Source organism: Podarcis filfolensis, assembly GCF_964270895.1.
Source record: "Podarcis filfolensis genome assembly, chromosome: 13".
NCBI lineage: Eukaryota > Metazoa > Chordata > Lepidosauria > Squamata > Lacertidae > Podarcis > Podarcis filfolensis.
This window is the reverse complement of record NC_139615.1, coordinates 26,942,010-26,958,929: the sequence shown is the minus strand read 5'-3', so window position 1 is coordinate 26,958,929 and position 16,920 is coordinate 26,942,010. Positions and strand designations below refer to the sequence as shown.

General features: G+C 48.3%; 1 protein-coding gene across 2 annotated transcripts in view; it reads left to right on the top strand.

The window, feature by feature from the left end:
- The first annotated feature begins 525 nt into the window (after positions 1 to 525).
- Positions 526 to 16,920, top strand: part of STAC2 (SH3 and cysteine rich domain 2) — a 38,724-nt gene continuing 22,329 nt past the window's right edge. For both annotated transcript variants that reach the window (XM_083582020.1, XM_083582019.1), the window contains exon 1: positions 526 to 1,110. In XM_083582020.1, the coding sequence (XP_083438146.1) occupies positions 1,015 to 1,110 (96 nt within the window). In that variant the 5' untranslated portion in view covers positions 526 to 1,014. The remainder of the gene's footprint in view (positions 1,111 to 16,920) is intronic.

Sequence of the window (16,920 nt, the reverse complement as noted above, 5' to 3'; positions counted from 1 at the left end):
CAGGTATGATAGCAAAGGAAGGTCAATAAGAGGTAATATACCAGGCAAATGCTGGAGATAAACAAAGGCTTCCGTTGGCTACCAAGGGGAACAGGATTACTTGGACTCGTGGCGTGATCCAGCAGGACTCTTCTGATATTCCACTTGGCAAAGTCCAGGTCTGGACAGCTGAGAAAGAAGGCGCTCCCATCCTTTGTTTAGCTTCCAGGCACCAGCGCTGAAACATAGTGCGTGAAATTGAGGAAATCTGATTGGTGTTGACCTGCAAACACCCAAAGCAGCTTCATCCCTTCTCTCGCAAATACGCGCGTAACTTTTCAGCGAGGACCCACCCATTGGTGGAGGCGCCCAGCCTCTCTCGCCCGCCCTCCCGCCGGAGGGGCCAATGGGAAAGCGCCCTCCTACGTGCTGTATTAGCATATCAAAAGAAAAAGGCGAGGTTAATGAACCACTCGTAAAAAGGAGGGGTGGGTGGGCGGGCGTTGCGCGATCACAATAATACAAGAAAGGGGGAGGAGCCAAGGCGCTCCTGAAATCAAACTTGGAGGAAGCGGCAGCAGGAGCGAGACCAGCATTTGGTAGCCTTCGCCCAGTTTCTGTTGCAGAGCCCGGGAGGTGGGTGGCAGAAGAAGATGCGAATTCGCTTGTTTTAATCTGCATAAAAGGGGAGGTCTCCAATGGCAAAACAGACCCTCCGCTCCCCATTCAGAAGAGTTTAGTGGGAGGTGTTTTTTTTTCTTTCTTTCCTCTTTAATAGCTGGGTCATTTCTTTCGTCCTTATACAAGGAAGCGGGGTGGGTGGAGAGAACCCCAAATAATTCTAACCGGGGTTAAAAACAAAATTTTATTCAGAGAACCAAGAATTAAGACTTCCCAGCCAGGCACAGGAAAGAAAAAGGTCGCTTCGTGGAGAGCAGGAGGAGACAACGCGAAGTTGCATCTGCTCCTCCTCGTCCATTCCTCCTCCGGACCCAGGTCGGGTCGCCCAACGGCCGGAGCAGCCGCCTCTGTACCATGACCGAGATCACGGAGAAGGAAAATGACCCGCAGCAGCACAACAGCGATCCGCAGCAGACTCCGGGCACCGCTCCCAGCCTCCACGAGACGAAGGTACCCAAGGCTTCCCCTCCGTGGCGCAGACTTTCTCTCTTGCCGCCTCTCTGCTCTTCTCTTTAAAAAGCGCAAACCTGATCCTCCTCGGTTAGAGCTGCCTCCCGCCCGGGATCGAGCGGGTTGGGGACGCTGTTTGGTTTTGTGTTGTCTGCTGTGTTGTGCGTGTCTCTCTCTTCCCTCTTGGAAGATGTGAGCATCTCCACACCACCCACCTGCCCATCGCTTTGGTTTGCAAACAATTTCTCCCCTAGACTCGAGCGTGTGTATGTGTGTGTCTTTGCGTCTCCTCTCCATCTCCCATAACCGCTCGTGCCTCCCTTTCCCTGCAGTAAACGAGGAGTCCGTGGCCGCCCCCTCCTCACCCACCAAAGCGCGCCTTTACGTTTGCTCCACAACCGCAGTGTGGGGCTGAGTTGGTTTCCCCCCGTGGACATCTCTCTCTCTCTCATATTCCTCCTATGCGGTGCACTCGCTCTTTGCATAGGGCACTGTAGGGTTACGGTGCTGTGGGATCAGTGGGGGCCCGGAGGTGGGGAGTCAAACCACCGGATTCCTCCCAGTCTTGTGACCGATTTCCCTCTCTGGATGTCGAGCGGCGTGTGTGTGTGTGTGTGTGTGTGTGTATGTATAAATACGTGTGTTCTTGGCTTCCCAGTAAGGAACGATTCTATTCAGGGGGGGGGGAATCTTAAGTTACCTCTTGTCTGTGTCTTATATGCCGAATCAATTCCTAGATCAAACGGCAGGATAGGAAGCCGTGCGATTTCATATCTATAGATACAGTACATAGCACTTCTAAATGCCATACAACCCGAACCTGTCATATTAGCTGGGTTCTGCGCCCCCCCATATAATCAGTGTTGTAAATAGACTTCATGCCCCGCTCTTCTCCATCGACCTCAGTCATTGAAAAGGTAAATGGCTAAAAAAAAAATGCAGTGTATATCTATCTATACCTCTGTGAAAATCTAGGATATTGGCCAATACCTAACTTAGGCTTGTATGTTTTCAAGGGGGGGGTGGAGAGGGAGGGATGTTTCATACACACACAGACACACACACACGTGTGTCAGTGTGTGTATTGGAGGGGGAGCGCGTTCCAAAAGGTTACTAGCGTGGGAATCATAATAACATCTTAATGATGGCGGGAGAGGGGTGGGATTTGGAAACCAGCAATTTAGCCTGGTGGGTCTGTGTGTGTGTTCCACTGCAGTAGTGTGACTTATTAGCACATGCTTTAATTGCAGGCTTTGCTGTTATAATGGTTGTGTTCTTTCGCAGCTGAAAGCCTAGAGGGGGGAGAGTGTCTTGGGATCCAATTTTGGAGGGGAGGGGGGGAGAAAGAAAGGGGGGAATTGCTTTGCTAAATGTAGATTTATATACAGTATTTTAATTGCCTGGCTGAACCAGAGCAAAGTGCATCTAGTCCAGAATTCTGCACAGGATCCTGGTCCAGAATCCAGCCCACTGGATGCTTCTAAGTAGCTCCAGGATAGGGCACTAAAGGGCCTTCTCTTGGTGCATCTCTCCCAGCATCTAGAATTCCAAGGTATGCTGCTCCTGTTTATGGAGGCTCAGTTAGCTATAATGACTTTCCTCCACGGAAAGTGTTGTGGTTTCTATGTTTTTTTAAGCTGGAAGCCTTTGGCTCTGAAAAGATAACAGGCACTCAAGGAGCCACTCATCGAAAGGGCAAGTGTCTGGCACTGGCTCACCTACATCTTGTCAGTCATTTCCTAGAGCCCACCTCCCTCCTTCCTCTCCATTGTGGTTGAACACAAAAAAGCACTCTGTGCATGTTCAGAGGACTGCTGCTTTCTCCATTCTTGCACTTACTGATCATAGATTTAGGGACTTCCATACACCCCTGGAGAATGCTGAAGCTGTACATGCACCCTAAGAATCAGAATGGGGACAGAATCAAGAGTTCTTAGCTGGTGACCTATTTCACCCCAGACAGCAGGATCTTGGCTGGTTATGGTAGGGGCAGGCACTGATGGATACAGTGGTACCTCGGGTTACAGACACTTCAGGTGACAGACTCCGCTAACCCAGAAATAGTACCTCAGCTTAAGAACTTTACCTCAGGATGAGAACAGAAATTGCGCGGGGACAGCGGGAGGCCCCATTAGCTAAAGTGGTACCTCAGGTTAAGAACGGTTTCAGGTTAAGAACGAACCTCCAGAACAAATTAAGTACCACTGTACTTGCAAATGCAGACCAGAACCTCATGTGTTGCATGACACAATCTAGGCTAAGGCATAAGAAATTGGGGGGGGGGGGCAGGCTTCTTATTTTAACTCTAATCATGTGCATTCCACCCCCGCTCCAATTTGATATTAACGTCTTCATGGGCCGAGGAGGAGGGAAAATCTGTGTTGTGTGAATACACAGGCTAGATCTCCCGCCTGCTCTGATGACAGCATCTCTGCTGATGTCAGTGCTGTGACGTTGGCTGCTAATTCATCTAATATCCCAAGTAGATTTGAAATCGAGGGAGGACAAGCTGTGGTGCTGCTGCAGAGGGGTTTTTTTTATCCACCCCTGACAAGTCCCAGCACAGTCTGTGTGTGTGTGTGTGTGTGTGTGTGAGAGAGAGAGAGAGAGAGAGAGAGAGAGAGAGAGAGCGTGCATTTGTCTTATGCAAGCACAACAGGACATGGTGCTGCTTTGCCCTGCAGTTCACTTTCTCGGAAGTTAAGTGTGGGGAGAGATGGGGGAGGAGGTCGAAACGCAGTGTTCCGCAGGTTCCTTGCGTGGGTGAGGTACTCCCAGATGGCTCGCAAGTCTGTGTACCAAGTGGCTGTTGTTCCTCTTTGTTATTAATCATTTCTCATTAAACTTGTAATTAATTTGTAAACCTTGATCTCGTCTCGCTGCTGCTGCTCCATGCGCAGAATCTGCGAGGTAGATCACTGGTGGGCCATTTTTGGGGTGGGGAAATGGCGCTATTTATTTATTTATTTACCTTTGTATCCTGCCTTTCCCCCCCCCCCCCAAGGAGTTAAAGGTGGCATGCATACTTCACCACACACCCCCTCCCATTTTGTCCTCACAACAACCGTAGGAGGTTGGTTAGACTGAGAGAGTGAGCAACTGGTTCAAAGTCTCCATGGCTGAGTGGGGATCGAACTGTGGCCTCTCAGGTCCTAGTCTAGCTCTCTCTAACCACTACACTACACTACACTGGCTGCCATACTGTCTCTTGATCTCTTTATACCTCCTCCAAGTGCTGAGCCTTGTTCTCTGGACTGTACCACTGCGGGTTGGTGATGAAGTGGGGTATTGTGTATTTTGATGGCTCCCCTATGTGTGTGTGTGGTGGGGGACTCCCAGAACAGACACACAGAGTGTCTATGGGGGAGAAAGGATTGTCCTAGCCTTCTCCCCAACAGGCTGGTTTTCTCTGGACAAAGATATTTGGGTGGGTGGCAGTGGCGTAGCGTGGGTTGTCAGAACCCGGGGCAAGGCAAGTAATTTGCACCCCTAACTCGTGGATTTGCGCCCCCTAACCGTAACCCCCAGATGTTGCGCCCGGTGCGGCCGGCCCCCCCTGCACCCCCCACGCTACGCCACTGGTGGGTGGGTGTCTTGGGTGGTGTGCTACTCAAAGATCCATCCCATCCAGCAGCAACCAGCAGTGGAACAGCCCAGGGAGAGCTTTACACTTGAGTTCATGGACTGTATAAATCGTCCAGAGAATGGGGAGGGAGAGAGACTTGTTTTCAAGTGAGACACGACACGTACAGAAGGCAGTAGAATCTTACCTCGGTAATAGTGACAGGACAGGCGTCCTGCACCACACTAGCTTAGGGGGGCACCGTGTGCAAGCCCCATAGCACACACAGACACACAGTAGCTCTGTCCTCCAGCACCTCTCTTCTGCTCCCCGCCTTCCAGCATCTGCACCTCTGAGGCAGCCGTCTCACTCTGCCCATCAGCAGGGCTGGCCCCGTGTGCCTCCAGGGGAACTTAGGGGGCTAGGTGTGGTCAGACTGGCTGACCCTCCTCTTTTCCGTGGAGCAAAGGTGGGAAATGAATGCAATGAACGTAGAAATAAATGTTGTTCAGCAGAAGAGTCGTGCTTCGGTGGGGGCGTGAGCTAGCCTGGAGTGGCCAATCAGCTGCCACCGGGAGCCTTTCCAAAGGTCTTTTTCTACCTAGTCAAAGAGATGGAGAGCAGTTTTGATACTAATCAGGGACAGAAAGTACAGGCTGGGCGGGGGGGAATCATGAGGCTTTTACCTGGAGCCAATTCACACGTTTCTTTTAAAGCCTTTTTTTAATACTCAAGTTTAAAAGGCAGCGATAAGTGTGTTTGGAGAAAGGTGGAGTGTTGCAGAGGGGAAACAAAAACCCATGCTCTGTGCACCTGAAATAGGATTCTGCAAATCGTTTCTGCCACACCTCTAAATACCAGCTTCTGGGTCTTGCAAGCAGGGAGGTTGCTCATGTGCTGAGGTCCTGCTTGTGGTCTTCCCTTGGGCATTTGGTTGGCCCCTGTGAGAACAGAATGCTGGATTTGATGGGTCTTTGGCCTGATCCACCAGGCCAAAGTTCTTTACCAGTATTGGGGTCTAAAAGAGAACAGAGCTCTACTTCAGCCCTAGTGCATCATTCAATTACCGTAGATGTGTGTTGAGGAGGCTGTTTCATGCCTGAGGCAAAATGTGTCCCAGCTTGTAATCCTGACCCCTTCCCCTCACACTGTGGATTCACATAGGCACGCACAAGCACACCCAGCCCCACATGTGGTTGGGGGGGGGGGATGCTGCAGTTGCTCAGTGGTGATGGCAAGAGAATAATTCTCCTCCTCTCCTCAGGCCAAGCTTGACTCCTTATCTTTTTGGCACCTGTGGTGGAAGAACGCAAATAACCTTTCCTGTCCCTGTTAATTAACATGGGAGACAGGAGGGTATAGTACCACCAAGATGGTCTTCTGCACAGGCTCCTTTGCGGTGCATAGGCCTGTCCACAAACACAACATGCCAGTTGGGGACTGTGCAAGAGGGTTTCACAATTCAGTTTCTATGGTTCAGTCCGCACCTCACTGTGGGCCCAATCATATTCTGGTCCCTGTATAGAGCCCTCAATCTGGATTCCCACAGCTCTCTTACTCAGAACTCATGGAAGAGCTGCTCCCACCCTCCACCATGAAGACGGGGGCACCCTCCTCGTGCACTTCTGACACCCTGGTTCTTACGCGACCAGTCGCTGCCTCAGATCTTCCTCCCATCAAAGACTGTGCATTCCAGAAGGCTCTTCTTTGCCTGTCCGTGTAGACAACAACACTCTTCTGTGCTGGCTCCTGGAGCAGGAGGTGACCATAAACATTACCCTATTGACCAGACTTCCTCAAACTCAGCCCTCCAGATGTTTTTGGCCTACAACTCCCATGATCCCTGTGCTCATTTCTTATCTGGTCTTGGGAGTGAAAGGAGGGAGGTGAAATGGAAGCAGCTGGCTGGCTCCTTACACCTGTGTGAGTATGTTTACATGTGTGTGTAAATACTGAACATGCATCTGCTCTGCTCCCTTTCAGATATCTAATGTCTAGCCCAGGGGTCAGCAAACTTTTTCAGCAGGGGGCTGGTCCACTGTCCCTCAGACCTTGTGGGTGGCCAGACTATTTTTTTTGGGGGGGGGGCAGAATGAATGAATTCCTATGCCCCACAAATAACCCAGAGATGCATTTTAAATAAAAGGACACATTCTACTCATGTAAAACACGCTGATTCCCGGACCGTCCGTGGGCTGGATTTAAAAGGCGATTGGGCTGGATCTGGCAGCAGGCCTTAGTTTGCCTGTAGATGCCAAGGAAAGGGGGCTGAAACTGGAAGCATCCCCTGTGTCTCCACCAAAGGCAAAACAAAACAGGGATGAAATTTATGGACCATGTCTCTTCTCTTCCTAGGAACATATATTTATATATGGGACTATTCCTGTTAATTTGGGATCCTTGAAAGCAGCCTTGCCAGTGCCTTTTCAATTTGCTGCGCTAGCTTAATAATAATAATCAGGAACAATAACAAACTACAGATGCCCTTCCAGCTTCCCCTCCTTGTCTCAATCATTTTTTTCTCTTCCTTTTTAAGACCTTTTGCTCACCAAGCCCAGCCTTGAGCAGGCAGCCTGCTGTGGATTCAGGTTGCAGTGCCTTCTAAGGGAGCTGTGGCGGGGAGAAAATAGGAAAGAGGGAAAAAAATGATGGGCCAGAAGGCAAATGGGAGTGGAAAGAAAGCCACGATTAACCACCTCAAAGCTTCTGAGCACATGTGGAGAACTAGAAGAGATTTCTCTGGCTTGTCCCATCTCTGGAGCTCTCGGCTTGCCTGATCTTATAGTGTGTTTTTGAGCAAACATGGTTGGTTTTGTGTTGTATTTTTAAAGGCAATTTCTAGGCTGCTGTATTTTAAGGTGTGGCATTTTGTGTGTATGTGTGTGTTTTAAGTGACAGAAGAACAGGCAAACCCTTCTGTTCCTCCTTCATCTGATTTGATGTCAAAGTGTCTTTGGAAAGAAAACGGACCTACATGAAGGATGTGTATATCACGGATCGTCCGGCATCTTTACGATGCGTAAGGAATATCTTTCTGCGGCCTTCACCGCAGCCCCTTAAGCAATGCAAAGAATCGAACAGAACAGACACAGTGAGAGATGTTTCGGCTGATCTGTGTTTCCCCTGTCCCTCTTCAAGGTTGGAAGTAAATTTATAAATAAAAGGCTTTAAACTTCACAAGGAATTGGCCTTCGATTTCTCTGAAAGGAGAGGTGCCGGAGCTAGGGATTGTAGCAGAATCACTTCCTAGACTCTAAAAGCTTGCAGCCAGAATAATTCCCAGACTGGTTTGGCTGCTTAGTGACGGCAGATATAAACTCTGTTCATGCTCAGAGGTACTCTCCCCTATCATGAACATATGAAACTCCCATTTGCAGAGTCGAACACATTGGTCGATCTGGTACCCTGAGGTGTGTTTTTTTAGCTCTCCTTTCTTCAACCTGAAGATGCCAAGCGTTGCACTTGAGACCTTCTGCATTCAAGACAGATTCTGTTGATAAGCTCTAGTGAGCACTGGCTTAATTTAAGCCAAGGATGGGGAACCTTTAGACGTTGCAGGACTCCAGCTCTCTTCAGCCCTAGCCAATGTGACTGATGGTCCTCAAGGCTGATGGAAGTTGTGGCCCTCCAAATGTTGTTAGACTACAAGTTCCCCATCCCTGATTTTAGGTCTGATAGCAGGGTCTGAAAAAGTATTAAAACCAGCATTGGGAAATTTAGATCCGTGTGTGTGTGTTTGCAAATTTAACAAAAAACATGGGGTAGGGAGAAACAGAAAATGAAAAAACGAAGGCTCTTGTTATTTAGATTCCTTAAGAGCAAGTGTAAATAGAGCATTTGGCTTGGAGAGAAGTCTGGGAGAGCTGTGTTCAAACCTCTGTTTGAATGCTGGAGAGGTTGAAGGTCATGTGCTGATCACTCAATAGGTTAGTGCACCAGGGAGTGGGTGGTGGGGCAGGCATGGGTACTGTGAATGCCCCACCTTTGCTCGTCTAGGTTGTGCCCACTTTCACTCCCTCCTCGTCAGCGTTGCATTGCATTTCTTCCATGCGTTGGAAGGGTGGTTGGAAATTAAAAATGGTGGGCCAAAGGGAAAGCGCAGTTTCCACCAAAGAAAAGGAGAGGCGCACCCAGCTTCTGCTTATTCCTTTTCCTCGTATTTGTATTTCTTTGGGCTTTATTGACGTGTTTCATCTCTCACAGTTAGAAAGAGCGCTTTCTGCTCTGACTTTCCTTAGTTGCTATGAGCATTTCAGACCCAAAAAGGAGAATCTGGCTCCACCTTCTATTCCCTCTCCCTTTTCCCGTTAGCTCCCATCGATTCAGCACAGATAAGAGGAACTGAGCATGCCTTGCCTTGCAGAGCTACTGGCTCAGCTTCCTCCCTGTCTCTTCAGAGCAGGGAGAGCCTCTCGCCATAATCATCCTGGCAGTGGTTTTGTCGAAGCCTGCATGGAGGGCTTTAAAGGTCAAAACCAGCACCTTGAATCCGGGAGCAAACTGGCAGCCAGCCCAGCTGGCGTATAAGATCAGTGTCATATGATCTGAATCTTGTTGACTAGTTCCGTTCAGTACCCTGGGAGATGCACATCGAACCAATGGAAGTTTCCATGCTGTCTTTAAGGGCAGCCCTACAAACAACATAATGCAGTAATCTAGCCTGGAGGTGGCCAGGATATAAATGACCGGGTCAGGTTCTCAAAGAAAAGAAATACAGTGCAACTTGGATATAAGACAGAAATGGGGAAAAGCACTCCTGGCTACCGCTTGGGCATCTAGGAACAGGGCCAGATTCAGCTGTGCTTCTATACTGCAATCCTTTTTATTTTTGTTTTTTAAAATTTAAATACAGCACATAAAATATGGCTATGTGTTTTTTAAAAAAAAAGTGAAAGAGAAAAAGTGTATAGTACAAAAATGCATTTACAGTCGTACCTTGGAACCCAAATGCCTCGGTACTCAGACGTTTTGGCTCCCAAACACCGCAAACCCAGAAGTGAGTGTTCTGGTTTGCAAACCTTCTTTGGAACCCAAACGTCTGATGTGGCTCCTGATTGGCTGCAGGAGCTTCCTGCAGATAATCCAAAGCCTCACTTTGGTTTCTGAAGGTTTTGGAAGTCGAACGGACTTCTGGAATGGATTCTGTTTGACTTCCAAGGTATGACTGTCATTACAATTTTTAACCTAATGTATTTGGTATAAATGATTTTCAAATTTCATTATACTTGTCCATGCAGGGTCTACATCCTTTACTGTCATCCTGCAATTATAGAGAGAGGGGGAGCCTGTTGAGTACAGTACTCCTAGATTGCCAAATGATATTATTAATTAAGTAAGTAAGTAAGTAAGTAAGTAATTGTTTATACTGCCATTCATCCGTAGATCTCAGGGTGGTTTACAACATAAAAGCACAATATTAAAAAAACGCAAAATCCGTGATTAAAAATAAAAACAAGATCAAACCAATGATCCCTTCCACTTTGCCTCCTAACTCCTAATGACTGCAGCCGGGGGCCTGAAACAGCAATGAAGACAAGACTGTACCTTGTGGTACACCACAGGACAAAGACCATGAGGATGAAACACAGTACAGTGGTACCTCTGGTTACGAACTTAATTCGTTCCAGAGGTCCGTTCTTAAGCTGAAACCGTTCTTATCTTGAGGCACGCTTTTGCTAATGGGGTCTCCTGCTGCGTGCGCTCCTCTGGCGCATGATTTCCATTTGCATCCTGAGGCAAAGTTTGCAACCAGGAGCAGCTATTTCTGGGTTAGCAGAGTTCGTAACCCGAAGTGTTCGTAACCGGAGGTACCACTGTACAGTGGTACCTCAGGTTAAGAACCTAATTCGTTCTGGAGGTCCGTTCTTAACCTGAAACTGTTCTTAACCTGAGACATCACTTTAGCTAATGGGGCCTCCCGCTGCCACCGCGCAATTTCTTTTCTCATCCTGAAGCAAAGTTCTTAACCCGAGGTACTATTTCTGGGTAAGCAGAGTCTGTAACATGAAACAGCTGTAGCCCTAGGTATCAGTGTATCTCAGTGCTGCTCTCTAGACATGACTCTTTAGGTAGGAGTGGAACCAATGTAAATAAATGCCTATCCTACAAGCTGGTCCAAGAGGACATTATGGTCTGTGATAACAAAAGCCATGATGAGATTGCAAAGCAAAATCGGAGCCACCTTCCCCCATCCCACTCTTGATACGGGTCCTCCATCCTGGCGACCAAGCCTGATTCAGTCCCCAAACTGCGCCTGACGTTGAACGCCACCTGTCAGACAGCAGCAGCCCCAGTCTTAGTTGCTGCCGGGACTGACACTGACAGTCATGTCCAACTCTGAGCAGCTGTAAGCAATTTCTTCCGCAAAGTGAACCACCCAATTGATCACAGCAGGCCTTTTAGACACGTGAAATCAGAAATCACCAGCTGGTTCTGGATCACGGTCAATTACTTTAGGAGTCAACAAAATCCAGCCACGTTTTTTGTTGTGGCCGGCACAGTGCAAAAGTAGCCACTTTCTATGCAATTTGTTTGCTACCATTTGCAAGCAAAGGGATTCCTCCTTGTAGGAGTCAGTGCCCTTCAAGAGAATGGGAAGGAATTTAACCTGGGCATTTGCAGCTACAGGGAGGATCTGCACGTGAAGTGAGAAACAGTAACCATTTGGCCAGTGCCATGAACGCAGGAGCTGTGGCACAGGGGCACTGAGTGGTTATCTGCCATCTAAAATTACACCTGCTCCCTCCGTGATTTTTTGTTTAATTGTTTATTTGTTTAGATGCTAAGCTTGCTTTTGTAGAGTGAGTTGGTTGTCAAACGGAATCCATTAGAAAGCTGGGCCCGTTAGTTGCAGGTTTCTAGTGTAGAAACTATAGGAATTATAATTTTTAAAAGCTTAGCCCATGGGTAGGCAAACTAAGGCCTGGGGGCCGGATCCAGCCCAATCGTCTTCTAAATCCGGCCCACGGACTGTCTGAGAATCAGCGTGTTTTTACATGAGTAGAATATGTCCTTTTATTTAAAATGCATCTCTGGGTTATTTGTGGGGCATAGGAATTCATTCATTCCCCCCCCCCTCAATATAGTCCAGCCCTCCACAAGGTCTGAGGGACAGTGGACTGGCCCCCTGCTGAAAAAGTTTGCTGAGCCCTGGCTTAGCCTCACCAAATGGGCTGAGCATGAGGGGCCCTGCACATTGAGGCACCTGACATGTTTGTGCATTGTTCCATCTGACAAAATAGTTACCGGGAAATAAGTGCGTTTCCGTGGCAGGAATATGTTGAAATGCGACTCTGAGGGAAGTAAGATACCCCAGCATCAGCACCACACCCATGAAGAGAGCTGGACACTCTCCTGCCGGACTTGTTATGCTGCAAATGCAGTAATCTATAAAGGTTTGGGGGCCCATAGAAGATGATAGCAGGGGAGGCTATGGGTCAGTAATAGGCATGGCACACAAGGTAGAGACCCAGGAGGGAAGAATAGATAGCCACTGTCCCGAAACACTGGAACCTTTATGCAGCGCCTTCCGAAAATGTTTTCAGTCATGTACCTCCCATCATGAGGTCAAGAAACTTGCCATTTTAGTAAAGGAAAGCTATTCTCAGCAATCTTAAGCAAGCAACAAAAAGGGAGAAGGCAAATAGGACTGAATATGAACCCAGGGTGGGGAAAGTGAGGGGCGAATTAGATGTTGCATGCAAATAAACATAACAAAACCCTAGGTGGTGGTTTGTTTTAATGAAAAGCAAGCTCACTAGGCAGCAATTTTGAGCAGAGTGCCTAAGGAAACTCTTTGTTGGCTGTTTTCCTCCTCAAGATCCTCCCCCACCCTCCCCCACGACGGCCTTGCCCCTGCCGTTTTGGGCTGGCAGTTTTTGAACAGAAAGAGCTCACCGTTTGGCTTCCACCACCACCGCCTTGCTAAAAATTGCAGTCCGCCGAGGCTGCTTTCCTGCAAACCATTTGTGGGGTCCCACCTGGTGGTCCTTAAAAGTTTGATGCGAGTGAGTAAGGTGTGTCTTCCTCTTCCCCAGCATCCCTTGGCCATATTTTCTTTGAGGAACTGGTTTGGGAACTCAGAGACCATATACGTCAGTCTTGCCATCTCTGTCCAAAGGGCTTTTTCAGACAGTGGGGAGGAGTTTGAAGCTACAGCTTTGCATACAGTGGATAGAAAGAATTCCGTCCTTCGCCTAGAGAAGGGTCTACAATTAGGAAAGGATACAGATAGCGGGGGAGACTGGAGGGACTCTCAGGCAAGATGCACTCAGGGCCCTACCTCCATCCCTTGAGGGAGACTGTTTGCTGTCAAACAGCTCTTAGTGTCAGAAAGTTCTCCTGATATTTAGCTGGAATCTTTCTTGTAACTCGAAGCCATTGGATCGTGTCCTAGCCTCCAGAGCAAGAGAAAGCAAGGTTGCTCCATCTTCAATGTAACAGCCCTTGAGATATTGAAAGATGGCCAGCATAAATCAAAGGATAAGGGGAGGGGGGGAAATACTGATACAAAGTGTCTACTTCCCAAAGTGTGCAGCGGTTTGGAGTTGTCGTCGTCGTCCTCCCGCACACACACAAACACACACACACACACACACACACACACACACACACAACTTACCGGATTATCCCCAGATCAGGGACATTCAAATTCAGAGGGAGAAATGTGCGAGATTGCAGTTCTTTGCAGTGGATGATGCTAAATTAATCAAAACAGGACCAACTTTGGTTCCACGTGATACCCCGGTGCGGACAACAAGCCATCTGTAAGGATGAGATGTGTGAAGAAATGGTGTGGGGAATGTTTTTAGCCATGTCCTTGTTGAACTGGCAGGGGAAAGAGGCAGAAGATTGAGGCAGAAGGCTGGCAGGGAAGCAGAGAAAAGATCAACCCTGAATGGGCATGGAATCCTGTGTGATTATTTGCGCATCCTGAACATTGCATATTGGTAGCAAAGCACCAGGAAGCTTTGGCAACTGTGGATGTCAGAGGAGAAAGGGTGGGGGAAGAGTAGTTGAAAACATCCCCAAAGATGTGAGTCTATGTTTGAGCTCTGTGTGGGAGACATAACCGGGTGACGGTGGGGAGGTGAGCACAGCAGGAAGTTAAACATTGTATATGGTTTCATAAATATGGGGGAGGAGGCTTTTTTTATATGTTTTGAAAGGGTGGGAGCTGAATCTCCCATGAGACTTTTATATGCCAAGCTGTTTTCACAGCAGCTGGGTTAAAAATAGCTCGTAGGGGCTGGAGCCATACGTCAAGAAATATTAGGTTTTTTAGCTGTGTCTTGGCAGGATCCTAGGATGGTTGCAGAGGGTGAATAAGGGAGAAATGGCAGCGCCTCCTGTTTAGGAAGCTGAAGCAGGAGCAGGGAAGCTGTTTTCTTGTCCTGGGCTTAGACATGCATAATACGGGCGCTGGGTGAAAGGCAGGAGTAAATTTGTGCCAGTCCTAGGGATGGTGTGGGAGAGGCCAGTTTGCCCATATTACTCTCCACCAATAGGCTGCAGTTCTGTGTAGCATGCAGACTCTTCTGCCAGATCCTAGGATAAAGTGCTTTCTTTTGGGGAAACAAAAATAAAAAACAAGTTTCTAGTCCTCATGGTGCTTCCAGTCTTCTTCCGTTACTCAAATTCCACCTTGTGCTTTTTCACTTACTTGTAGCTTTTCTCTGGCATCCATACATCTGGAGGAAAACCTTCAAGCTGTGTGCTTTTAAAGCACGCAAGGACACCCCAGAGAATCACATGAAGTGTAGTTTGTCAAGGATTCTGAGAATTGGAGCTCTGTGAGAGGCAAACTACAGTTTCCAGGGTTATTGGGGTGGGGAATGTATGGTGTGTACACAGTCAAACCTTTCTCTTGCTTCTGCCCAAGAGGCTACAGTTTCTCCTGTCTAAACAGCTGACGGACTTAGCAGCTGCTTCCAGACTGTAATGTTTGTGTCCAATAACAGGCACCAAGAATGGGGAATAGGTTTTTTAAGAAAGAGTTTTATTCAGAAAAGGCTCTTGGCACCCTCTGCAAGAACTGAAACTAAGAGCCTAAGGAACTACCCAGGTCAATTGACTCAGAGCAAGTTCTCAAATTTTCAAGTCCTTGACAGCAAAGGAGTGTCACTATAGCTCTACAATAACACAGGATGCTGCCATTTTGGAGGTGCGATGTCAATTTGCATCCTGGCAAATTCAGGTTTACACAGTTGGGCCTTGTGCAGTAAGGAAAGTGATGGGGAAACACACATAAAATTTGTGGGAATATCATTTGCTGAATGCATTGTATAGCCTCCTGGTTGGAGCAGGTGGGAATCAAAACGAGTGCTCAACAAAGAGCAGACGTCGGAGAACTTCCCTGCAAGCAAATCGGGATGTATGCTGGAAAAAATGGGTTGTACAGAGGCGACCTTGATCTGCCTTCCCTGCGCGGGGAGAGGGCGTGTGATGTTTCTGAAGAGTGGGAGCAGAGCAGTGTATCCTTTGCAGAGCTCTTTTCTTTGGAACAGAACACATGGGATTGAATCCAGGCTTTGAAGCTGGGCCTCTTTTCAGCTTTTCAGCTTTTCCACAGATTTTCCACAAAGTCGGAGCATGTCTCCAGCTGGTGCTTTGTTTTATAAATGAAAGGCACCGATGCCAGAAACATTAGCCTTATAGTCTTATATGTGTGGGGGCTGGCACTCTGTTTCAGATGGACAGATCCGCAACATACATTTAAAACACCCCCCAAAAGCACATTTAAAGTACGTTACTCCCCACCCCACCCCACACACTGAGAGAGAATTCTGCAAACTGCAGTTTCCCTGTCACAGAGTTAGTCTTCCCAGCATCCTTCACAGATTAGTTCCCAGGGTCCTCTGGGGGAAGTCATGTGCATTAAATCTGTGGTGTAGGTCTTCCCAGTGGGGAGAAAGATAGGCTGTGGACATGCCTGGTGCTGCTGCTCCCTCCATCGCTATCTGCGCATTCCAGGGCAGCCTTGGAAAGAGATTCAAGAGGTAACCTTTTCATGGCTTATTCAAGTTTCCAGTCCTTTATGCTGAAGCCTCTTCGCTTTTCCCCACCCTGTGGTTGTACTTTCAATGAACATGGCTTCCCACAAAGAACAGACCCGTCATATTCGTGGATTTATAGAAGCCTTCCCAGCTTCTGATTTCATCCAGGAATGTCCTGTTCCTCCCCCACCCTTTCCATTGTGGCGAATAGCCATGGATAGACCCGGCTGCCTTATATCTCTTGCAGCAGGGAGTTCCATAAGTTAATTGCATGCGCAAAGGAGCAGCATTCTTAAAGGTACAGTTGGACAACAGAGCTCTCCTTGCCTGCATCTTTGCTGTGGCCCATCGGGAGTGGAGAATTTTTCTTCTGTCACCTTAGGGGAGATCAGCTGAGGGTGGGCAGAGCCATGGGCGTAGCCAAGGTAGGGCAGGGAGGGGCAGCTGCTCCCCCAATCAATAAAAAATACATAGCAAACTGAGGTTCTGCCCCCCCCCAAATCCTGGCTATGCCCATGGGCGGAGCAGCCCCAAAAGTGGGTGGAGCTAGAACCAAAGTGGGTGGGGTTCACACATTGCAACAACTCTGAAGAGCAAGAGAGATCCCATAGCTTCTGGAAGGCTACATGCAATTACTAAGGTTACCAGATTTTTTTTCAATGAATCCAGGGACACTTTTCAACTACAATGGATTTTGTATGGGGACTGATGTGTAAATCCGGGGACTGTCCCTAAGAAACAGGGACGTCTGGTAACCTTAAATTAGACCATGGGCCACAAGTTGCCTGACACCAACCCTGTCCTCTCTCTTAACCTCCTCCTTTTCTGCCTAATATAGATTTGTAAGTCCTTCAGCAAGGAGCAATTCCATTTCTCTGTGCTTTGTGCCAGTGGTGTAGCGTGATCTGTTGGTGCCCAAAGTGGAGCGCAGAGGATGGATGGAGCCCACTGTGCCAGCCCAGCCCTTGCTGATGCCAGAGTGACCCTCCCCTCACCTAAGTCAAGCAGGGTCTGGGTCACATTTGGCTCGAAAGGTGGCATGAGGAGCCAAATGTACAGTGTTTCTCCCCCCGCCCCCGGAAAAATGCACCCATTGACATCACCCCAGCAACCCCCGCTACGCCTCTGTTCTGTACAGCACTTGGGCACATGGCGAAGGTTAAAAAGTAAAAACAGCCGTGTCTCAGAGTCTGGCCCATCAGCAGACTGGGCTCCTTGCAGCCCACGTGCACATGGGGCAAGCGCCAAGGTGCA